Raw genomic sequence first — 26,266 nt, 5'->3', positions numbered from 1 at the left:
AAAGACAATGCAAGTGATGAGATACCAAAAACAATGCATGTTTAGAACTACTGCTTCAAACAAAAGCAATTATAAATGTTTACAGTAGAGGAGAAAAAAAATATCAAGTCCTTGTGATATAGTTCATTCCTCCTAAGTATGCATATAACCGTGATAATTAGAGTGATAATCACAAGTAAAATGCTAATGCTTTGTCTTTTCCTCAGCCTTTGAGTCATATTGCATAGTTATGATTTAATTATTTTATGGTTAATTACTTCAACTGGATATAAAATATTAAATATTGTGCAATTTCTACCTTATATATTCATGCAAGCAAAATTATATACTTGGCCAGTAGTGTTAATATAGTTGGCAAATACAAACTAATAGAAGTAATAACCATTTACAATAAGGAATATAAGTAGGGGAATGTGGCGCAAAGTGAAATGGTGAAATATTTACCCTGCTTTTAACACCATCTATCGAATAATATTTTAAATATGTAGTAACACATATAGTCTATTCCTGCCTAAGAGAAATGAGGCATTTTAATTAATATCTGGGAAACGCTGGGTAATACGCACTAAATAAAATCTTCTCTGCTTTTCGGCTAACATCAAAGTGTCAAATAGCACTAATAAAAACGTTGTTTTTAAAAACAATTTTTAAGGTGAAACAAAAGTTTGAGTTTTATTCCCTTAATGAAAAAAATTGCAAATCTCAGGTTATCACAAAACGCTTTCAATATCCTCTCATTTTCTTGTGTATGATGTTTTTAAATAGATTTGTGTAATTTCTTTTTGTTGAATACTTTGAATAAATAATTATATAACCATATAACTGAATGAAATTTCTTTCATTATATTTGATTACATTTAATTTTTCTCTTGTGCATTCTTTCAGGATCGAGATGCAACGCCATATTTAGAGAGAAATCGCTTAAGGCCTCCAAACGCCGACGCAGTAGATGCAGCTGGTGCTCTAACAGACATGGGGAAATATTTATATAGAGAGCATCGACTACCCACGTATGATCTTGCCGTGGTCATCACTAAACTGGACATGTGCAGAAGGAGGTTCCCTGGTGGACGATGTAACCGAGGCACAGCCGGTAAAACCACTAGTCAATTTATCAGTTCAGTTTTTTGTGCAGAAAACTCAAATGATAAAATCATCATTGTTAAAGCCTTGATTTGAAAAGAAATTTGAAAAGAATCTTTTTTTTTTTCAATATTTTTTTTATTTTGTTTATTCATACATGTTTTTAAAATTATTTTAATTAATTTAGTTTTTTTTCTTTTTATTTCTTTTTTTTTTTTTTTTTTTTGAGAAATCATGATTATTGTTCCTATTTTGACACTTACCTCACGCAGCTTCATTCTATTATTTTAGTGATTGGTGGATATGAGCCACGTGATCTTTTTTGACTTAGTTGAAAAGCTTCTGCAGAAAATGATCGCAGAATCTTGATTCAAATGTTAAAAATCATTGGAAATTCAGCCTATTTTGGACATAGTTTTTTTTTACTTATCTCAAGAACTTCAAGGATTTTTTGAAAAATTAATGCTCTTTCAAATTTTGATGCTACATCAATAATACTATTACAGCAAAGGTATTCATCTATAATATACTTTTTTTCATCGTTTAATCATCCAAAAATATACAGGGTGTTCCGTTTTAACCTGCAAGACCTTTATTTTCGCAACCGTTAGTCCAAGATGTATACTTCCAACTGAAAAAATATTCAAAATCAGATGCAGAGTGAAGATATGAAAATTTGAAGCAAAAATAAAAATGAGTCAAAAAATACGAAATTTAACTTTTTATACAGACCCTAGGTTCCCCAACTTATATTTAGGGAAAGAATCTCCATTGAAAAATATTATTGACACAAAAAAAAACTTGACATTTATGCGACCAAAACTCAAGGAGATATTCCAGTTCAAAGTTTTACCATACAGAAGATGAGATTGGAACTTATCGCCCTTTCAGAAGAATGACAGGTCGTCAAAGTAAGTAAAACAAAATTTTTATATTTTTCATTGCTATTCAAAAATAAATGCAAATGTTATGTCAGGATACACAAAAATGCACTACAAAACTCGAACAATTTGAAAACCCACACTATACACAAATATAATTTTAACACTTGTTAACTGCTATATTTTCCCCCAAAAGGTGTTGTTGACAGCGAGTGAAAAGTCGTGTAAGTTACAAAACCCTGCGTTTCATAGCTCGGTGAATATTGGTCGTATTGTTTTCAAACTTTTCGTGTTGTAATTATTTTTCAACGGAGATTATTTCCCTAAATATGAGCTTGGGGACCTAGGGCCCGTATAAAAAGCTAAGTTTTGTATTTTTTGAGTCATTTTAGTTTTTACTTCAAACTTTCAATATCATAACTCTGCATCTGATTTTGAACATTTTCGCAAATATTAGAAGTATACATCTAGGACTAACGGTTGGGAAAATAAAGGTCTTGCAGGTTAAAATGGAACACCCTGTATAATAGCTCAACAAATTTGCAAAATTTTGATCTATCAGCACACATCCAAGTTTTAAGAAAAATATCTCAATCAATTCAGTCAAAGGCATGTAAGTGTCAAAATTTAAAATCTGTAAATAATCAGTACGAAAGGTAGGAGAACTATTTTGACGTTATTTCAGTGGGTTTGTATCTACACATTATAAATAAACAGTTTTCCAAAGTACAATATTAAGAGAAGAGTGAAGAAGTAGAATAAGTAAGTATATAATTTTTATTGATGCGGTTATAAAGAGAGTTATCTTAAACTAAAATTTTGGAACATCATCATCGTTTTAATGTTTAAAGACATTGGTTACATCACAGTTATTATTATTCTTTTTCCCCAGATTCCCTTCAATGTAATGAAAGGTAAAGAAATCTCTTTCTCTCTCCTTGAAGTTTCTTTTAATTACCTTAGATTGAACTTTTAAAAATTTCGTTGGGTTCTATCACTTATATCCTCCAATCAGACTTACATTTTCGGGAGAGCGAAAATTCTTAATTTGCCAAATGGAACTCCTAATATAGCCGAGTGACCAAACACTGGTATGCGCACATGAATATATATCTATTGAAAATAAACATTCGGACATTTAAAAATAGTATTCAAATTTGTCGAATCGTCAGACAAATATTACGAATTAAGAATTTCTAGGAAGGTCACAGTGTCCTCCCAACCGGGTGTCTCTGCCTCAATGGGACGTTGCCGAAATTTTAAAAGTATTTTTTTCTGAAAGAGCATGATTAAAAACACAGCATTGCACCATTTTTAAAATAATTTGACAAGGTTTAATTTTTTTTTTCAATTATTTTAATCGTTGCGCAGATTCCATTTCATTTATTACGCTTCTGCATATGACATCACAAGTGATGAAATGCCATTCCCTGATGCCATTAGCTCAGAGCGCAATATTTAATTCGCTTCTTTACTCACATATACGGGCAACGATATGGTTGATAGCAAGCGCATAGCGTAATATTTAATTCGCTTCCCAATTATCATAATCTGGAAACACGGTATACAGCAAGCAAGCATTCAGCGCTCCAGTGGAAATGCGCTCCAAAGTTTATCACTTGTGACGTCATGAAAACCAGGCTTTGTTTGAAAAATCGGACAGTTTAAAAATTAATTAAAAATTAAACGTTTTGAAAATAAAAGTTTTTCCTCGCTCCATGTAATTTCTTTTGCTCATTCAATCAACTTCAGTGACTAAAAGTAGTACTTTTGACTGATAGGAACAACCCCATTGCTTCTTGCTGTTATTTCATCATTTAGGAAAACATATCTTTTTTTACATTTGAACATTATGTGCTTTTATTTTGTAGGTTTTGCTTATGTTGGTGGAGCATGCGTAGTAAACAAGCGTTTGGAGAAAGTCAACAGTGTTGCCATTATTGAAGACAGTGGTGGTTTCAGCGGGATAATTGTAGCTGCTCATGAAATTGGTCACTTGTAAGTATGAGCGTTTTGAATTAATATTTACAATTTAGTTTTAATTTCTACGTGATAATTTTTACGCTCAAATATCTTCAGTTTAAATTCAGAACAGTTTTCCTACTCAGTAGTGGTGAATATGGGGGATGAATTTAGTTCGGGACCTGTTTAAACGGAATAAACTCCTCAAAAGTTATTGCATATCTAAACACGGTATTCAGAACACACTCGTTAGAAATGCCCATAGTTTGCAATTGAGCTATTTCAGAAATGTACGAATGATTGATTTTTTCGAAAAAGGCTGTGGAGGTCGCCGGGGCTGTCTTCGACAACTTCGGAGTAATCTAGTGCTTTTCTTTGCACATCATGGACAATACAACGACAACAACAACAGGAATGTACGAATTTCTCGCCAATAACATATAATCATATAAATCCCTGAACCGTGGCTTAAGTAGCGACACTTCCGCTATCTTGGAGATAAATAATGTTTTCTTCTCTGTCAGTTATGGTGAAGTAGCGTATTTTGCTTCATGATTGTGGTTTCTTATTAACTCCATGTTGATTCAAAATCAAGAACCACCACATTCAAGATGCAAAACACGCTACTTCACCGAGCAGACACAGAGGAAAGCATCGTTTGACACCAAGATGACGGACGAGTCGCTCCTTAAACTACGATCTAGGGCTTTAATAACATACAGTCGAACAAGTCTATCTCGAATTTTGCAAACCAAAGAAAAATTCAAGATACGGAAGTTTTGAGAAAAGTTATGAAAATAAACAATTGGAACAAAATTAAAGACTTTATAAAAACTTTTGCATTGATATTGTTGAACATTTTACGGTATGATATGTTGGCATTACAGCTTTTACTAATTGTAATGACTATACATATAGCAAGTTTATGCACACCTTATAATGCAAACTTTCAATGATTTTCGTTAAAAATATTGGTATTTTTACTTTTTCCCCCAAAAGAAATCATTTAAACTTCAGAAGAGCATAAACCCATTGAACACAACAAGTTAACTATTCTCAATGACTTTAAATTAAAACGTTTTCACTATTCAAAAATGTTCTCTTCCCCTAGTTTCCAAGTGGGTGGAATTTCTAGAAAACTTGATGCTTGTACATCTAGTTTTCCTTCGACTAAATGTCTCACAAGCCTTTAAAGAGCAGATGACTGCCAATACTAGAAAAAAAAAACGCTTTTTTCCCCCAAGTTCTACTATTGATCAAATTTAAATAAGATAGTGCACTGTAAAAAAATTCCGAAACGTTACTGGTTATTTCCACGGAACGTTTCAGGATTTCAGAGGTTTTCACCTATTTCCCCGCAAAATCAAGTATCTTCGCAAAAAAAAGTTCCTGAATTGCTAAAAGATGCACGAATGCAGACATTTCACTGGTGTGAAGAATAATTTTGCTACCAGTTTAAAGATTGGCTGAGCTTGTTTATTAAGTGTATCGGCTTCAGTTTGATAACAGCCCGTCCGGATTGACATAGACTCCTAATAAGAGCAAATAAGTCACTGGATAGCTTCAGCTTTTTGCGAGGAAGGAATTGCAGGCAAGGAGCATGCTTGGTTCTTGCTTTCAATTTTCGCGTAGCTTTGGCCATAATTGCTGTAATGCTTCTGGAGCTTTGTTGAGAAATAAGGAAGATTCTAATCAAATACATATAACCTGTTTCATTTTTCTAGAAGATTCGCGACTGGCTTTAACAGGGGAGATTTCCCAATATTTTAGAAAGGTTTTTGATTTTTATCGGAAAATGTTCCTGGTTTTTGTAACAGAGGTGTTACTAGTTGAAATTGGGCACATCAGCTGCCTATCATTTTCCAGAAACGTTTCTGAATCGTTTTTATAGTGTGTAGTCGAAGTTCGAGATGTATACTTTTGAAAAAGATCACTCGCGATAAACATGGGGAAAACATTGGATTTACGCCATAAATGCAGGGAACTTGAAAAATTTCGACCAAGAGAGATTTTTGAGATATTCAAAGCAGGTTCGACTGTATTACAACACTGTACCAAGTCTGTAAATATAGCAATTTCTTTTCTTTCTATTTGATCTCCTTACGAAGAATGAGCTCTCTAGAAATCGATTCTTAAGGTCAAGTCTCTTCAAATCAAAATCTGACTGGAGTAAAGCCAATTAATAGCTTTTAAGGAGGCAAGAAAAATTTAATTAAAGTACAATATAACAGGGATTTACCCTTTAAAGACTAGTGTGGGATACACTCTCTTAAGTTCAAGCTTATTTTATGAATAATAGAAAAAAATAATTAGGAAATTATATTTTCTTATGTTATTCAGCAATTAGAATTTTAGAAAAAAAAAAATTATTGTTTACAAAATGTACTTTAAAAACAATTATTAGAACAACATCAAACTTCAATACTCTAACAGCTTATGGTTCTCTATGGGTTGAAAAGAAATTATGAACAATTACGTTCTTATATTTTTAACTGCATTGAATTACTTTTTGAATTTTCATAGACTGGGCTGCGTACACGATGGATCACCTCCACCCAGCTACCTCGGCGGCCCTGGTGCAACCCATTGTCCATGGGAAGATGGTTTCATCATGAGCGACTTGAGACACACCGAACGAGGATTCAAGTGGTCGTCGTGCAGCGTAGAACAATTTAAACACTTCCTTAAGTAGGTTATAAACTGAGCAACCACCAGGCGGACTGATCGCAATTAGCTTTGCCATTGGTCTGTTGAAAGTCCTCAAGTTTTTCTTCTTTCTTCTACACAATTAACAAGCTAATAAATTCTTTAACATCTGTTACGTTACAAGTTTTCGCTTCTTGCTAATATCCAACAGATAATATTCTCTTGGAAGAAGGTTAATACTATTGTTACAGAACATCAGTTTTACCTTACTTTTAACATTTTTTAACAAATCAAATAATTCAACCAGAATTGCGTTTAATGCTTTGCTATTATTGAACACTTTGTTTTTTAAGTTAATATTACTGTATATCATTTTGAAATTTTACCTCACTTATTTCAGAGTTACGAGTACAGAAAGATGGAAATCGATTAACACCAAGCGAAAAGTTTCAAACCAGTAGCTTATTTTGACTGTTTGCGAACTTAAGGCAGTTGTAAACCCTTCAACTTTAAACCTGCCAACATTAAATAGTTAATACTTAGTATTTAATTAATCATTTAAAATAAATCTCAAGAAGAAGGAGCATGGCTAACTATGAAGCTTTATGATTACCGCGGTAGTTTACCTAGGAGAAAACTCAAAATTGATTGCACTTGCGCTTTCAGTAAATAAGTGTTTTAAAGTGACTATTTTGTAAACACTGCAGCTTTGTCTGTTTTCAACATGTTTTGTGAACATTGTTTTAAAACACTTTGGCTCTTAATGTGATTTTTGTTTCAGCGGAGAGACTGCAACATGTTTGTTTAACTTTCCTCATGAAAATGATCTCTTAGTTCGAGTGCTGCCTGGTACCATGCTATCTCTAGACGAGCAATGTAAACGAGATAGAGGAACAACAGCTTGTTTTGTAAGTGTTTAACAGCTCAAAAAGTAAAAACCATTTTCTTTAAAAACATTACTTATGGTCTTGCACTGGTTTAGTTATAAATGCGGCTGTTTAAAGAGAAAAGAGTAAAATGTTAAAATTAAAATGCATTCATTAACCTTTAACTGAGTTCATTTGAAAATAGAATATATAATTTAATACCAAACTCGACTTTGACCTCCCATCCTATCCGGCACTTTTAGATGGATTTTTAAACTGTCATGGGTCTACCGAACAATTTCAATATATCTGAGGTTAATTCAACACATTCCAATACCCAGCTTCTTTGTTTTCAATTTGTTGCGTTGAATATGTATGTAACAACAAGTATAAGGGCTTGGTTTGAAAAAATCATTAAGCTGCTTCTTGCACATGCGCTTGCTCATGTTCTGCACTACGTCTAGAGCACCCGCACCAGAGAACGTAACGTGTGACGTCAGAACAGTGAGAAAGAACTGCGACTTTTAAAAAATGAGTTTTAAATGTATGTGCAAAGAGCATGAATACGAAATTCGGATCAAATTTGAGAACAGAACAACGCTGTCGAGAAGACACGCTATAATTAATTATGAGCCTACAACGAGGTACGGGTAGAAGAATGAGAAGCATTTGAACACTATTCTTAAAAAACAGATAATAAACAAATTTCAGGAATTGTACATTTAATGCACACAAAACACGTTTTTGGATTTAAGGGGGTCACATTTGGAAAAAATTTTTATTAAATACTTTAGAGTTTTGAAATTTTTTGCACTGATTCACGAGCTATTTAATAAGCAAAATCATAACATAAATACTAAAAAAAAATTATTTAAATTTAATTTTTTTTTCTTTTTTTTTTTTTTTGAAATGGGGTTGATTTAAATTGCTATAGCTCAAAATATTCTTGGTCAATTTTCAATTTTTTTTTTTTCAAAAAATTATGCACAAGTATCTAAGCTTTAATTTTTATTCGGCGATTTTTAAAATATTGATTCAGTAAAAAATAGAAAATATTTGAAGAGAAATTTCGAAAAATTCAAAGATACTTTTTTTAAAAAAATCATATTTTTTGCAGTAAACGTTTTTATCAAATTCGCCGATTAAAAATTAAAGTAAACTGTTCGAAAAAGATATGCTCCAAATTTCATTACTTTATCTCTATCGGTTCCTGACTTATAAGAGTTTGGATGCATGAAATCGGGAAAAATTGAATCATCGAGAAAAACGCGTTTAAAGTTTTAAAGTTAAATACACATTAGTTAGTTGCATGCAACAAAAATAATTATATCTTTCGTTCTAATTAAGATAGAAACAAGGTTCAAACGTCCTTTTAAGCAGATGAAAACGGAGTAATTTTTCTAATGATAAAAAAAATTGCAAAATTTGACGATTTTTGTGTCCCGGACCCTTTAACGCAAAGCACATGGGATAATAAGCTACTGCAAATTATTGGGCACATACGTTAAAATGTGCTTATCAATCAAAACCTTCTTGGTTTTGGAATCCTACTCATTTACGCGCAAGTAACTGCATCAGATCATTTGTTTGTCTTCGATTCGACAATAGGATTTTCATATTTGCAAAAAAACAAAACACCTGAAATCTGTATTAAATTGAGAAAAAATATTAGCGTAAAATACAGGTATAACACCAAAACATAGATCATCAAATAATCCATCTCCTTATTAATGATGAAATTTCGACATAATACTAAATTAGCTTCTGGTTTTAGGTTATAACTGGATATGACTCAATAAAAGATCTAGTTTAATGCATTTAGAATACTGTTACATATTCCACAAAAGCTTCGTTAATTGCTTTGCCACATTTATCACATCAATATCAATAATATCTATTCAAACCTGATTGCCAAAATAACTTTATTCATTTACTAAGCCTGAGATTTCGCACAATTTCCACTGAAGAAATAATTTTCTTCCAACAGAAAGATGCAAGGGTGTGTGCTCAACTGTTTTGCTTTGACACAGCATCAGGATATTGTGTGTCTTATAGGCCTGCAGCTGAAGGATCTCCTTGTGGTGATGGACAGGTAAGTATGCCTCAAAAATGAAATAACTGATGGACCTTTCACAAATGTCATTTTAGGAAATGAGTCGCACATGCACATGCTCCAGATATCATAGCATCATGTCGGAGCATGCGCATGAGGGCGGCCTGAAAGAGTGAGACAGAGAAATATCGCTCACTCCTTTTAACAACGTCATATCTCAAAAAACGTGATTTTTCACGAGAGCGATTTTAAAATTGTAAAAGTCAGATATCATGTAGTAAAACTATACTTCAAGCCACTGATTGAGCTTTTTCTTACGTATAAGGTCTTTTTTCAAGAAAATCTGGTGTATCTTTTCTGTGTCATGAAGAAGTGTAAAAAGTTGCGTTTTTATTATGACGCTCTTGCACAAAATTTCAAAGATTTAAAGTATCTCAAAATACGTCATTATTGTTACTAATTGTTCTCTTACAATACTGACATAAATGCAAAAAGTGCGTTCTTGATTAAAAAATAAGAATGATAAATGCTCTTTTTTTTGCTTGTGTGCAATACTGTTTTTGGAACAGCATCTTTCACTTAACGACACAGATGTTTCATACCTAATGTACCAAGCTCCAACCAAGACATTCTTGAAAAGAACATTCCGAAAATACCAGAAAATGCAGATACGACACTTTAGCTTTCCAACGGCAAAATATTAAGTTATAGAAACGCAGGTCTTGCAGAGATATGCTACTCATTCATGGCAGTTCAAAAAAAGGCATAGCTCAATATTGTTAATATTTGAGATGTAACGTTTTTTAAAGGAATGAGCGATATGTGTTCTTTTAAGCCCAGGGGTTTAACCTTAAATTTACTAAAAATTAAATTGCACATACAGCGAGCAATGTCAAGCAGGGTTGGACAGGAGTTGGAGGGAAAATTATCAATTCTGACCTCGACTCCTGGAGTTTTAGAGCTTTTGACTTTGACTCCTTTTCCCCAAAATTGCTTGAGTCCGACTCCACAACTCCGACTCTGATTTGACATCTATGGTAGAAATGCAGGCTCGGGGGGAAAATGACTGACTCAGACTCTTTGTCCGATTTTTGGAATTTTACAGCTTTTAACTCCTTGACTATGACGCCTTTCGTTTACCCTTGAATCAGTATGACTTCGACTTGGTAGCCGAGATTAAATACGAAAAATTGAAAAAAAAAAGAACAGTTAAAGGTCATAAAAATAAAGTGATAAAAATTACTTGTTTCCTCTTTCTTAATGCTGAAAATGCTCAACGGTACAAAATCTTTTTGTAAATCAAAAGTTTCATTCAGATTTTTTTTATTTTTTAACAAAATTAAAGAGAAGAAATTCAATCCTTATGACCAACAAATTTATTTCCATTACAAATTTTTTTTTAGCTGATTATAAATGAATTTGACAACATAAATGTTATTTTCTAGGTTTGCAAGAATGGAAGGTGCCTTGCAGAAATCGAAAATATTATTCCCGACTATAGTCATGTGACTGAGACGTACGTCGAAGCCGAGGAACGAATGGATAGACATGATGTGGAATATGTCACTAACTTGCCAGTCACATCACTAGCCGCTCCTGTCCGACGATTCAGGAACAGGAGACCAATCAGACGTCCGACTAGGAGTATCTCCTTGAAGGATTCTGAAAAAAGCATCTCCACAAGAATTCGTAGTAAGAAGTGATAACCAGAAAAATATAACCAAACTTGACAACAAAAAATATAAGTGCAGCCCTTAATACTTCACTCCAGAATTTTTTGACCCATATCACATGAATTTAAACTTTCAATTGCAATATTAATTTAACAGGTACATTTAGATGATCAACAAGGGGATTATTGAGGGTACATCCCCCAGAATTCTTGGCTTTCATCCATATTATAAATCTTTTAATTGTTTTAGTTTATTACACTGTAAATATAATGAAGTTGTAATACGGCTTATAACCAAGTGCAATAAATTTGTCAATTGTTTCGCAGATTGCAGTGTTGCCTTGTATACAACACATTAGCATTGCGGTTGCGAACAAATGTTCCTGCATGATTCTTACTTGTTATCATGCCTTCTAACTGCCTTTTAAAATTTACTAAACATTTTCCTATCCCTCTCTGCATACATGCTGGGACTTATGAACCAACCCAGCAGAAAATTCCGCTTATACAACTGGGTACATTTTGTGGCAATAAGCAATGATTGTAATTAATTTTTACCACAGCAATTATTGCTGGTATAATCTTCACACCTTTTTTTTTTTACGAATAAGGTTTTTTTTTTTTTTTTTTCAGAAATAAAAGATTAGTTTTGTGAAATTTACTAATACTTTGAAAAATCATTAATGATAATTAATCATAAAATTTTTAACAAAAAATTTGACTCGGGTGTAAATTTAATCACAGATGTTACCACCATTTTTTTTCTTTTAATCTTTCTCCTCAAATTCTATTGATCTAGACAAAATAAACAGTTACTTTTATGGTTATTCATAAAACTTAAATAGAGAGAGAGATTCAATAGATTTTATTGACAACCTTAAAAATTATATAGAAAGTTTTATAGACGTTCTCACACAATTTGTGGATATGTATTTTGTTGCCACGATTAGTCATTCCCATATACTAAACACCATTTACAATTTGTGGGGGTAGCATAATAATATTTCTTGCAGATCTAGGTTATTGTTCAGAGATTGGCTGGGTAGCATCCATTCTTTAATATGCCATCACTATCAATGAATAGCCATCAGCACTTTTATTACATTTTATAGATTTTACAAATGTTTGTATAAACTTTACATTAAGTTTTTGCAGCACAGGATACTTCTACATTTAAATAACTTAATATGTAAGAAAATTATTTCTGCACAATCTGTACTAATTTGTTTTATTATTTCAGGAAAAGAAAGTGAACTTACAAGAAATGTATGAAAAATTTCCTAGATAATTGATCTCATTGAAAAAAAAATACTTCAGGCGAGTTTTGAACAGCAAATTTGTTCATTGCAACAGCCATCAAGTAGCCAAGTCTTTCCAAGTACATTGAAGTTCACAGTTGGAAGCTGATTGGAAACAGGAGCATTATGATGCTGCACACACCGAGATTCATCGTTCGCGTTTTTGGAAGAAAATAACACAAATAGTACAAAATATATTTAAGAAAAACTGTACAAAAAGAAAGATTTCTTAAAGAATCATCATTTCACTTCTAAATTGAGTAGTGATCAAAACAGTGATCAATTTGCTAAATAGAGAGCACTATAGCGACCAAAAAGTCATAAATTTTATTTTAATATGTGTGCGTGTTCGGAAAGATAACGTTCATAATCGCGTAATACACTGTGATATACTTGGTATCATTATTCAAGACTACATTGAATGAACAGCTCTCGGTGAAGCATTTTGTGCTGTGATATAGCGAAGATAAAAATAAAAGTGCCTAGTATGAACTGAAAAGACAATGAATTTTAAAGACATTTTATAAAAATGTTGGAATATGTTTTTAAATATATATATGTGCATATATAAATAGTAATGGATGCATTGTTTGTATTTGTACGAAATTGAGACAAATCAGATTGAGTTACTCTGACAAAATAACTAAAAGACATTTATCAGGATCAAGTCAATCACAACTGCTGAGTCAGAGAGAAAATGACTACGATTTATTTACCCCAAAATCAGTTGACTTCCGTGCCCTGGTAGAGCTTCAGAGTGACCGACATTTGACTGCTGGAGTTTTAAAATCTTTGACATAGATCCTTTTACTTCAAAATCAGTTTGACCCCACGACTCCCAACTCCAATTTTGCAGCTCTACAGTTTATTCTTCAGAATCTATTAAACCATTGTCTTCAAGGCAGTATAATATGGCATATTTTTTGGATGTATACAGTGATGAAGCCTATGCAGTTACTTTCACTTTAAATAAATTGCTATCTTTTTTCTAAGATGCAAAACTCGTAATAATTGCGGGGGAAATTCTTAATATCATTTACATTAAAAATAATTTAACAAATAAATACAGTGGTGTAGTACTGGGAGAAAAGTAGAAGAAAGGACACTAATATATTCTAAGATATGGTTCATAGAAATTGAAAAGAGGATAAAGAGATTTAAAAGTGGGGAAACCTCTAATTAAAATTAAAAGGTAGGGATGTCTGACGACAACTACACCACTGAATAAACATGATTTGAGATTTTACATAATAATTCTAAATGTTTTCAAAAAAGACTGTTCAAAAAGATGATGAAAAAATTGATGTGCAGCACTGTATTTATAATAATAAAAACGATTTTATGATAATATTTTACAAAAAAATTAAGTTAAAAATCATTCTAAAAATAAATAATTGATTGAAAAATGTTGTTTTTGGCATGATTTTTAGATTTATAACATCAAATTGTATAGGAGAAAATTCATTGAATTAAAATGTAAGCAAATTATTCTCTACTATCTATCACTAGAAAATCGACCATCAAAATATGACGGGTGAAAAATGCTTCTACATTTGAACGAAGCCATTGCCTGATTGGTGATATTTTGATTGTTAAAATTTTAAGCCTAACTCCAGTAGATGAGCCCTAAACTCCAGTAGATAGCTTTCATTGTTGACCACTTTTTTGTTTCTTCATTCCCCTTAAATGACACAGTCTTACCAGTAAAACAGTTAAGTGACCAGATCCAGTTCAGCCTTGTCACAATAAAGCTTTTCCCTGCATTGTAAATATTACCAAAACATATTGTCAAATTATCATGCCGTGGCGTGAGTTTCATTGTTGATGACGTCAGGAGCGTTACTCAATCATTGGCTATACATATGTCGATTCTAGTCCCACAAAATAATCAGTCAAAAGCACTGTGTATTAGAAAGAATTGACTTGACTGCATATTTATTAGTTAATCAAACTGGATTAGATGGAGAAGATTTCTCAAGGAAGCATTTACATACTGCAGTGAGATGTTTCATTTGCTGGAAATTTTGAGTTTTAGTTTTATTTTTGAAGGAGTTAAATTAGTGCCATCTGAACTACACACACAAACTGGCGCAGCCTACTAAAGAGAAACTCTAACGCAACATGGTAATCAAAACTCAAAGTACAACTTTAGCACATTTTTAAAGTTTAACGGTTCAATGTGCATCCTTTCATAACAGCATCAGAATTGTATGCTCCCACTGCTGATTACACACTGAATACATAGAGGGACATTCTCTTTTATTCCTTACCTAGAACAAATCAAAAACTACTACCCTCACCTTCAGGGTTGGCTTTCTGCCGGCAGAAACTAGTTTTTGCTGCGCCAGTGGCAGAAACTGGTTATAACCGGTTAAAACCGGCAGAAACTGGCAAAAACTTAAAATCGTTTTTAAAAAACTAAAGTAATTACTAAAAGATATTTGTTTAAACTAAAAAATCAAACTTCATTTCATCATTGTAAAAAATAAAATGTTATGCTAGTGCCCTTGATTTAGTTCAGAAAGGGAACTTTTCAATTGCTGATGCTCGTAATATTTGGATAAATCTAACAAAGGACGAAAATCATATGGGTTCTTAGGAAAGAAGAATGAGATACAGAATTTAACTGGCATTACTGTTTGTAATTTGCTCGCAAATAAGCTTCATCTAAGTTGCTTGTGATTGAAATTATCATGTGCTTCAAAAAGAAAGTGTCAAATTTTACTTGCCAATATTAATCTAGATTTTGTACCTAATATCACAGCTTTGCAAAACAAATTGGCCCCACTTCTCGAAACTCATTTTTCCAGTCGAATTTTTACCACTACCCGAATTACTACATGATGTACCAGTTTTAAAAAATATACGATTTGAAAGTTTTATGAATATTGCTTGTTCCTTGATGCATTGCCTGCTAGCTCTTCTGTTGCAAGAATATTCTAAAGTTTCTCATTTGTGCATATTAAATTGAGAAACTATTTACATTTTTGGAACCACCTTTTCCAAGAAGAAACTGCAGGGTCCAAACAATGTAACATTTGATTCTGAATTGTTATAATATTGTAAATTAAACTGTGCTTTGGTTAACAATTAATTATATTTTCCATGCATTTTCTACTGTCTGTCAATAGTTGTTGTTTTTTTTTTTTTTTTTGGTCATTTTGAGAGTTTTTGCCAGTTTCTGCCGAAAATGTGGCCGAAAGTGGTTTTTGCCATGCCGGTTTTAACCGGTTTCTACCAGTGGTTTTAACCACTCTGGCAGAATCTTGCCAGCCCTGCTCACCTTATTAAACACTGTACTTATTTTCAACAGAGTTCTGTAGCAATACCATTGTATAGCAGTAATGCCATTGACGACTCAACAGTTATCCGTCAATTAAATTTTTTCGATAATAGTATTAATAAAGTTTTGTAATAAATTAGAAAGAATTCATAGGGATTATAGAAGAAACATTTTATCTTTACAGTAGTAATAACTGATCCTTTGCTGTTACAGCCATATTAGTTAGTCAGCAATAGTTTGGTTAGTTAAGCACATATTGTTTTTTGTTCATATTGTACCCAAAAGTCAGCACATTTTTTTATAAACAATTGTTTGTTCAAATTAATCTCATTAACTCAAATCTGGAGCCAAACTGTTTCCAGTTATATATTTATGATTTTTTTTTTTTTTAATTTTTAGTTATGGCATCTTTACTTAGATGAATCTGGTTTCATTTACCTCAAAACTAATTTATTAGCTTGTCATTCAGTACTTTACTGGAATACTAAAAAAATAACAATCAATTGAATAGTGTGAACTAAAAAAAGATAAAACTCGTGACAAACCAACAGAATGCCATGGAAAAATATTTTACCTGAGGAGCATTCGAGAAAATAAGAAAAAGACCAGTTTGAGATGCTCGATTATGATAAAAAACAACAAGGTTTTATAAAATTATTATTAAACAATTTTTTAAAGGTTCTTTTAATATTCTACTGCTGTTAAAAATTACAGCAGAAAGTTGTTAAAATATTATTTTTTTTAAGTATGTTTCTTAAATACACTTCAAAGCTTTATTCTACATAAATTACGTGCCAATTATTTTCAGCAAAACAAATCTTGCATAATTTTCATGTCAGAGTAACATTTTAAAAACTGATTTGTCATAATTTCAGATGTTTCACTTCATTTCAGAGCTCCATTTTGAAGTGACTGGTGAAATGCTCTTTTGGTAGCAGGTTGCAGTTTTACCTGGGGGCAATGTATTTTCAAAAAACAATGTCACATGTTTTATAGCATTAAAAGGCTTTTTTGAAAAGCACGTAAAAAGTGCAACTTAAAAGTTCATATAAAACATGTATTTGTTCCTCATACAAAATGTACAGAATTCTCATTGTTTGTTTTTTTATATTGAATTAAATAGGGCATGCTGCTTTATTTCATGACAAAAAGGAAAACGTGTTGTTTGTTTGTTTTGAAACAGTAAATGTATTATAAATAAATAATTTTATTTTCAATTGTAGTTTCATGCTTGAAATTTTGTGCAATTTCTTATATTTTTATTAGAGAAAACATCAGTTCCACATTAACTTATTTTTATCTGGAGAGAAGAGCAGCCATTCCCTAATCATATGGATTTATAACGCCTAACAATTTAAAATAAAATACTTAAAAAAAATTTAAATCTAAAGACTTTTTCATCAGAATGATTTGCACTAAAAAGTAAGAAATCAAAGAAGTATTTAATTTCTTGATTATAATGCTCAAAAATTACTGTTCATCTAAATATACTAATATTTACAATAATGCTAAAGCATTCAAGAAAATAATGATAGTAGAAACAGGCGGTATATTGTTTAGTACGAACAGCTTTTACTATACCCGCCTATTTCTTCTATCATATTTTTAATTTAAACTTTACTGGCTGCTTTAGCATTAACGCAAATATAAATATATTAAGATGAACTGAAATTTTTGAGCATTATAATCAAGAAATCAATTACTTATTTTCTTGGATGCTTTGGAATTATCGTAAATATAGGTATATTAAGATGAACTGTAATTTTTGAGCATTATAATCAAGAAATTAATTACTTATTTTATTTCATACTTTTTAGTGTGAATCAAGCTGATGAAAAAGTCTTTAGATTTTAAATCTTTTTTAATATTCTATTTCAAAGTTTTTTTTGTTTTAAAAATTGATTTGAAGTTTTTAAAACGAAAAACCTTTTTGTTGTCTTGCTTTTTTATGTTTCCATTTTGGTAAAGCAAGTACGTTTTAAATATTTGACTAACAAACTAATGCTATCTTTCTTTTTAAAGACTTTTTCTGTACTTGCTTTCTCCTTCTATCGTCCTGTTGCCACACGTCTCATCCAAAAGTCTATTCCAAACTCCTTTTCAGTGGAGCGGTCGAACGCTTTGCTCCGTTAGCACACGAGGATCCTCACATAAGTAAAAAACATTTGTATTAAAGGCTTATATTTAGCTTATATAATAATTTAATGACCAAAATCCACAACACACTCCCCTTTCTTCCGCTGGCCACTCCCAATATCTTCGTCTCTCGCCCTGTTACCACGCGTCCCTTCCAAAAGTCCATTCTAAACTTCTTTACAGCAGAGCGGCCTGACGCATTGTGCCGTTAGCATACGCGGAATCTCACATAAGTAAAAATATTTATTTTAAAGGCTTATATTTAGCTTATATAATAATTTAATTGCCAGAATCCACAAATGTATGCTTGCTTAGGTTTAGCCTTGAAACTTATGCACGAAATTTATTAACAAAACTTTAGTTTTATGATTACTATTATTTCATTGTTTCTGGCAACAACTGAAAAGCGGAAGTGTGTTAAGTTTCACTGAGCTAAATTTAACCCGGCAACTGGAAGCAAAGTGAAAATTATGACGGAGAAAGCAAGTACAGAAAAAGTCTTTAAAAATACAACTCAATACAGACCTTTTTTTTTTCTTTTTAAGTACTGACTTGGGAGCCCGATCGGTAGAGTGTCGGATTCGAGGCCGGAGGGTCCTGAGTTCGAACCTTGATGGTCGAAGATCCACCGTCGTCATTAAAGGGGACTGGGCGACGTTAAATATGCTCGTGGTTTCAATGTCCTCCAAGTGAAACGATACCTCTGGGGGTGCTAGCACCAGGTAGCTATTAGCTCCTGGACTAGTTCTAAATTCTCATTAACTGTTCGATCCGGTGATGGTGCTGTCATCTATCGGCATATAAAATAATGGAGGCAAGGCACTTAGTATGCAGTCCTTGACATAATACAGTTGCAGTCAGTTGTGACTCTGAATAGGAATAGGAATAGGAAGTACTGACTTGTAGTATTGGAATTTCAGACAAAATAGCTCAGAAGAATGCAGGGGTAAATTAGCTGGTCTAACCAAATCTTGTTCTGCACGCAAACCTGTCATTTCTGTCAGCTTCAGTATTGTTAGCACTTGGCGAACTACCAAAACCAATTTTTTTAATATACGCTGCTTACAAAATTAAACAACAAACGGGTCATTCCACAAAAAAATAGCAACTTTGACCCGCACATAACGGTTTATGTATTTCATTAAAAAGAAATAATTTCAAAAATCAATGACGAAAAAAATTGCTTAAAAAATCACACATACGTTTTGTAATTTGTTAGGCAACAAAAATTTGTTCATTTCCATATTAAAGTATATTTTTTATAAAATATATGAGGTGTTATGTGTGGGACAAAATCACCCTTTTCTGTGGAATGGCCCAAACAATGTTTCACGAAGAAAACTTCTTTCACTAATGCTTGATTTTATCAAACCTGGCTTCTCTTGTTTTCAATGGGCTTTGGTATAAAGGCGTCCGAAGACAAATGCCAACAATGGTTAGACTATACATATCAAGCCCATCATAACAAATTTATAAAACAAAATTCAAATAATTCTGGGTAGGACCTACCCACCTTAGCATGTCAGTGATGGACACCATCCGATTTGCTATAACATGGGCCACAAGTTGAAAAGAGAAGCTGTCCCAAACTTACCTGGAGGCAAATACCTATTAAAGAAAGGAATTTTTGAGAATAGTCCTATAGAGGGTAATGTACAGACAGCACTTGAATGATGGGGATGATCTGCAAGAATTGTGGTCTCATGCGTAAAAAGAATCAAGTCAGAAACGAGACAACAAAAATATTTCAATAGAAAATACAATGATGTATATTAAATTCAAACTTAACAAAACTATATACAAATGTACATTAATTATGCTTGCATAACTGCTTTGAAATGATCAGCTTTTGTCATTTGAATGACTTCTTTTATGCTTAAGAGTTTCTGCTATGGTAAAAGAAAATTCTTCTTGACAAACTGCACAAAAATATGGCTTTTGAAGAGGGTTTCTTACATTAGTCTCAGTGCTTTCAGGATTCTTTTCTTTATCTAAATATTAAAAAAAATTAGCCATTAGTTCCTTTAAATTACTAAGCTATAAAAAAGAAATATTTAAAGATTAACTCAGAGCATGATTTCTCAAACGTTTTACTGAACCTCAAACTAGTAAAGATAGTGAAAAAAATTCGAGGACTATTGTTAGGGCAAATCTAACCTTGCAGCTTCTTAAAGCTGTGATTGGGATCTGTGTAGCCTTCAAAATGCTTCCAGGTTAGGTTTGCCCAACTAGTAATGTTTTTCACAAATAAAACCCTCAACTAGGAATTGAAAAAAAAAAAAAAAAAAAAAACCAGAGCCCTCAACTGATCCTTTCTTTTCCTAAAAGTCCTTTCTTTTTTAGCTTCAAACTCCTAAAAGTAAGTTTTTAAAAATCTGGTACCTCCTTCCCCAATTTCCTTTAAAATTTCAGTTTCATTTTGAATGTTCCCTGTAACTTCTTTTATCTATTAGTATTTTTATTCTGAAAAAAAAATGAATATGTTGTTCAATCCCCTACTATGATAATTTGCAAATTTGGAATCAAATGGGAGCACAACAGATAGAGTTTGAAACTATTTGTTTAGTGTAACAAATCCAGTCGAGACAATTTCTTGTTCCAAGGCAAAAGAAATAATAAAAAATTAATTTTTCAGCCGATTAATCGGTTCAAATTGGTTGATTATAAATAATCAGCAAAAGGCTGATCATTAAATACTGCAAATTAATTGGTGCACCCTAACTTGAAATTTAAGATTAAGGTCCCTTTTCTCCCTAGGAACAAACTAAAAATCTGTTGAGAGCCATCAAAGCTATTGTATCAGTTAATTTTTGCATTCATATATTTTCAGAACTATTTAAATTGAAAGACAAGCAGTTTTATTAATTATCTGTAAATTAAAGTGTCTTTGAAAACAAATACAAAATATTATAAAAACTTACAAAATCCAGTTTTTAAAAAAAGTAAAATGTTATAAGTATCAAACGTGAGTCCACTTGAGTTTTACCAACTTTCAAAGGCAAAATTTTAGGTTTTTAGTTTTTAGAATTATGGTACTAACGCAAATACTACACATTTTTTTAAAACTATTTTATTTATTTATTTTGAATCAAAAAATATTCTAAATGTGGACAGGTAAAAATTTGAGAACTGGTCAAAGTTTTCTGTGGACTAGTGGTAGAAAATCCCTGGCTTAAAGTATTATAAAGATTCAACATTTTAAAACTTTCATCAAAGATATATTTGGCCTTCTTTTTTCAAGAACAAACATTTTTAGCTATAAAAATAACACTAAATCAAGTAGTGTATTTGATTATTTGAAATCAAAAGCTACTCAAATGTTTAAAAATCAAATAATAATAATAATAATTAATAAATAAATAAAATAAATAAATAAACAAAAATAAACAAATAAAAGTAATTTTAACAAAGACAGAGATGACAGGTGTCTTTTACGAAATTTCAAACAATAAAACAAACTTACAAGAAACTGCTATCAATGATGTTTGTTTTGAAAATAAAAGGGGGAAATTTTTTAATGATAGGAGTTTGCTTGTTCTTGATTGTATTACTCTGTTTGTTATAATTCTTTCAGTACACTATGGTTAAATAGGCTTTTCTTACACTAATACATTTGTCCACAATTTTACTTACATCTCAAATTTATCACATTTTTGTAACTCAATTTTACGGATTGATAAAAAAAAAAGTCCCTTGCGAACCCTCAAACAGTTGTATGAAAATTTGTTGCACTGATTTCATTGATTTTTCATTCAATATTTGTAAAACAATGAATGCTTTTTAGTTCCCAGATGTTTTAAATATAAAACTGTCTTTAATTTTATTTTTCCAGTTTATCATTGGGGGGGGGGGGGGAGGGACTTGCAAAAGAGACACTCGCATCGTTCAAAATTTCCTAGACATGGAAGGGAGAGGCAAATGGTATACACTGACTATATACTACATAAAAACCAAAGAAAACATGCACACGTTTATACATTATACTGTTTGACCGCGAATTGTATGTAATTTGGCAATCTGCCAAGCAAAAACTATTCCATCTGAATGAATCTAGCAGGGGAGAAGGGAGAATAACAATGGAATATTGATGCACGCGTTTTATAATGTCACTAGTGCCTTGATCATTTATTGCATTCTTTAAAATAGAATAAGGGAAGACAAAAATAGTTACCATTGAAACAACAAAAAGAAAAAATATATTTTCATTTCGTTCAGGAACCTAAAAGTAAAATGGTAAGCTCAAAACTTTGTTGTGAATAAATAAATTATTTAATTTTTGCCGTGAGAATATAGATAGAATCGACTTCAGATTTAAAAAAATGTTGCTGAGAGCAAATTTTCATTTTTATAAAACTAAGGCTTAATAATAGAGAGGCAAAAGTGCACATCTGTAACAAACCAACACCCCTATAAACTAATAGATATGTCCATTTCGGCCTATAAACTGGATATTAGCCTTTCCATGTAATTGATGGTCAGACAGTACTCGTATTTCTCAAAATCAAAGCACGGCAACTTCTCCCGCCTGACTAGAAATGCATAGACATATTTAAAGCACATCAAAAACTTTTGTATAGGAAATGGATGTATAGATTGCAAAAAATACATAAATAAATAAGAATGAGATAAAATATACTTACTAAGCTCTTCACATTGCTCCTTATGTCGCACTTGATCTAACACAGTTGCAACAAATTCTTTGTCACAAACAGGGCAAGTCCAATGCTTTTGTATGTATTGCAAGTGGGTATCATTCTTGTCTACAAGACTAAAATGAAGAAACATTGTTAATTAACTGATTTCATTATCAGTATAAATAAAATTTATTGAGTTCTGAAAGATTATACTGATTGAAATTTTTCTTATTCAAACAATACGCAAAAATAATTCTAAAGATTTGCCCCAAAAGCTAACTATGAAGAGTTAAGGTCAGGGAGAACATAAATTGAGTCTTCTTCATCACAAGGCTACAAAAAATTAAAAAAAAAAACTGTTAAAAGTTAAACAAATGAAAAGCTGTTAGTGATATACAGTTTTAAAAAATTCTTATGTATTCACTTTTGTTTATTTACACTCTTCTACACTAATAGAATTGAATATTTTTTTACAATACAAAATTAAATATTTGCCTTCTCAAAATAAAAAGACAACATGAGAAATTTAAATAAAAACGTTTGTAGTTATGCTGCATTGAATGGGAAATTCTATGAATGGTACTGACTTCTTGATAGTTTCAAACTTTTTTTTTTAATCATGCTTTATTTTTTGAAATTTTTTGAAAAAAAAAGAAAAAAAAAACGAGCTTTAGACAAGCTGCAATCACTGGTTTAACTAATGAAGAGAAACAGTGAATCTTACAATACAATGTCGATTTCTCACCCAGTAACCTTATAAGAGTTTTCTGTTTTCTTTTTAGACAATACAGAAATATAAGGCAGCCACCTGTAGAAGTATTATAGGAAAGAAATTTCCTTCCCAATGTGCTCTTCACACAAAAAAAATAAATAAATAAATAAATAAAATTATGAAGAAATTTGTCTGGTATAACCAGTAACCAGTGCATTAAACGCGAAAAGAAACAAACAAATCACTTAGAAGTCCACCCACTGCCCCCAGTTTTGCTACAGTCCTACATTTGGCATTTTCTCCTTAAATTTAATATTCAAATTTAAAATATTATGCATAAAATATACCTAAAATACTATAAATTATAATATTATGTTTAATCATGGGTGGATACAAGAGAGGGAGCATGGGGCAATCACCCCTCCCTTGAGGGACTATGCACATCAGCAATATTTAAGAATTGAAGTGCTAAAACCGCAAGTATAGACCATCTTTGATGATATGGGGGGGTGAACAATTTGCTTTGCATTTTTTAAAGAGAGGGAAGAGGATATTTCAAGTAGTAAGCACAAAGTCAATAATATCTTGATGTAGCAATGTTTCACATAAAAAGTCACAAAGTCATTGGATAATACAGTCAAAACCCGTTAACACAAACTTGCTTAACGCGAAATTTTGCTTAGCCAGAAATGAATTCCATTCCCCATCAGATAAAGCTACAAATTAGTGTTAAATCAATCACTCAACATGAAGAAGACTTAGACAAAATCTCGCATAAGAAGAAGAAAATTTTATGGTCTAAACAAGGGACAAACAAAAAAGGGAAAACAAAAAAGAAAATCCCCATACTTTTACATGAAATTACGTTCAAAAGTCCAAAGATCTGCACCTGAATGCAAGCGACATGGATGGCAGCAAGAAAATTCCCCACCTTGTGTAGTAAAATCGGGAAAACCACGTTGCTTCAAGAAAGTACAAACTTTAGCTGTAGACTATGCTTACAGTAAAAAAGCTTGAATGAACTATGAAATCTTCACCCCTCATATGTATGATCTCATATTAAACATTTTTTTCAATAGTGTTATGTTTCTAATCATAGATGACAGGACGTACATCCAAATATAACAGTTACAATTTTTTAAGCTAAAAATATTAAAAATTACTTAAAGAAACAATCAAAACATAATTACCAATTGTAGGTCAAATAGTTTTTTATTTTAAGACCACCCTTCACTGGATCTTCAACAGCATCACTCGATTCAGACAAAAGGCCCACAGCAACAGCTACATTTCCTAAGGGGAGAAAAAGATATTTAAAAAATAGATAGTGAATTGCATACACTAAAACTCATTAGTATTAACAGCATAAAATTAAAAAATAATGAACAATTGTGAGTGAAAAAGTTAACACGAATTTTTGTGAGAAAACTAATATGCTTTACCGTACATCAAACTATCTCACCAAAGTCTAAGCCAACAAGTTCGAGTTTGATACAGACCATAATTTAAAAACATATATATTAAGAACTTTAGAACACTTTTTGTTATAATGATTACTTTAGAAATATTCTTAACAAAAAAACTCATATCAACTTTTGGCATTAGTGTCTTTTGCATAGGGAGACAGAAATTTCTGCCCTAACAGTCAGAAATCTTCTGCTAGATACATTTTGAATACACAGAATTTTTAAATTGTTATTGAAAAGGTAACGTAGAGGTAAGGTTTTCAAAAATATTATTGAACTGATAATTTGTCGCATCAAATAAAATGTTTTATTTATTTGAAAATTTTTAGGTTGAAATATTCTGTAGCATGAATGCTGAACAAGTTTTGAAAGTTATATCATGGAAATAGGATAAACTTCAAGAGATTAAATATTTCAAGTGCAAAAAAGAAATGAGCAAACAACAAGAATACCGATAAGCTAAGCATACTTAATATAATGTGAGTTTGGAATAAAAATTGCATCCCTGTCTTAATGGTACATATATATTGCATACATGTCTTAAATGTCCTTAGTAAAAAGAACAATTTCGCCAGCAAGAGAAAATGGAGCTCTACAAAAAAAAAAAAAAAAAAAAAAGTTTTCCTTATAGTAATAAACTCCCATATTTCTATCTAACTGTATTAGTTTTTACCAAGCAAAAGACTATATAGAACAGATAAAACAAAGTTAGCATTAAATAAGCAAATTGATAATTCACAAAAAATAAATTAAACAGTACTGAAAGAGCACTTATTTTCAGGAGCTGTAATTTTCGCAAAAAATGAAGGTGTCAGTGATTTTGCAAATTTTATTTGAACAGAATTGAAAGTTAAAGGAAAAAAGATTTCATAAGGCTTAAATTTTCGCGATAAGGATGGACTCGCAAAAAGTCTTTTTACAGTAATCATTATTGACCAATTTTGACATATTTACCATCTTGAGGTCCTACATATATGTTTTTGACATCAGCAGCAAGCAATCTTCGAACAGAAAAAATTACTTCTGTGTGAAAGAAATCAGCAATAAGATTGTAAATTTTCTGCCCCATTTTTTGAATTTCAGCACTTTTTTCTTCTTTATCCATAGTGTATTCTGAAAGAAAGAAAGAATGAAATCTTATGCACCTTAAATGATTCAAATACACTACAATGCAGAAATATTTTCTATTGCAATAATATTATGGAAAAAAAAGTCAAATATCTTGAAGAGAAAGCAAAAAAAAAAAAAAAAAACATTTTAATGTGATATGCTTTTTTATTAGCATAGTAATCCTAAATTTTTGCAAAGATAAGATTTATCAAGAAAAAAGGCTAAAAATTATGTTTGCAAAAATATTTTGATCCAAAATATTCAAGCAGAAAGGGAACAATTTTTGCAGTTAAAAAGTAAAAGCATTCAATTAAACAAAATGCCTTAAAATCAATCAAAAGATCCATGAAAATATTTCATTTTGATAAAATGTGCATGCACATTTTGTTTTGATTTATAGTGAATGAAAAAAAAAAAAAAACATTTTAAGCAATTAAAATACTCATTAACAATAATGATAAAGA

At 31.4% G+C, this 26,266-nt stretch overlaps 2 protein-coding genes across 2 annotated transcripts in view; one reads left to right on the top strand and one right to left on the bottom strand.

The window, feature by feature from the left end:
* The first annotated feature begins 957 nt into the window (after positions 1-957).
* Positions 958-11,509, top strand: LOC129228132 (A disintegrin and metalloproteinase with thrombospondin motifs like). Its single transcript, XM_054862779.1, has 6 exons — positions 958-1,093; positions 3,836-3,962; positions 6,450-6,614; positions 7,354-7,480; positions 9,426-9,530; positions 10,937-11,509. Exons 1-6 carry the CDS (start codon positions 973-975, stop codon positions 11,192-11,194), a joined length of 903 nt encoding a protein of 300 aa, XP_054718754.1. The 5' UTR covers positions 958-972; the 3' UTR covers positions 11,195-11,509.
* An 8,114-nt stretch (positions 11,510-19,623) lies between these two features.
* Positions 19,624-26,266, bottom strand: part of LOC129227738 (probable ATP-dependent RNA helicase DHX34) — a 36,751-nt gene continuing 30,108 nt past the window's right edge. The window contains exons 14-17 of the mRNA XM_054862343.1: positions 25,647-25,805; positions 24,417-24,519; positions 22,521-22,648; positions 19,624-19,871 (exon numbers count right to left, since the gene is read on the bottom strand). Of these exons, the coding sequence (XP_054718318.1) occupies positions 19,723-19,871; positions 22,521-22,648; positions 24,417-24,519; positions 25,647-25,805 (539 nt within the window). The 3' untranslated portion in view covers positions 19,624-19,722. The remainder of the gene's footprint in view (positions 19,872-22,520; positions 22,649-24,416; positions 24,520-25,646; positions 25,806-26,266) is intronic.

The sequence above is a fragment of the Uloborus diversus genome, chromosome 8 (assembly GCF_026930045.1).
Source record: "Uloborus diversus isolate 005 chromosome 8, Udiv.v.3.1, whole genome shotgun sequence".
In the NCBI taxonomy this organism is placed as follows: Eukaryota; Metazoa; Arthropoda; class Arachnida; order Araneae; family Uloboridae; genus Uloborus; species Uloborus diversus.
The sequence above is the reverse complement of the archived record's forward strand: the minus strand, read 5'-3'. Positions and strand labels throughout refer to the sequence as shown.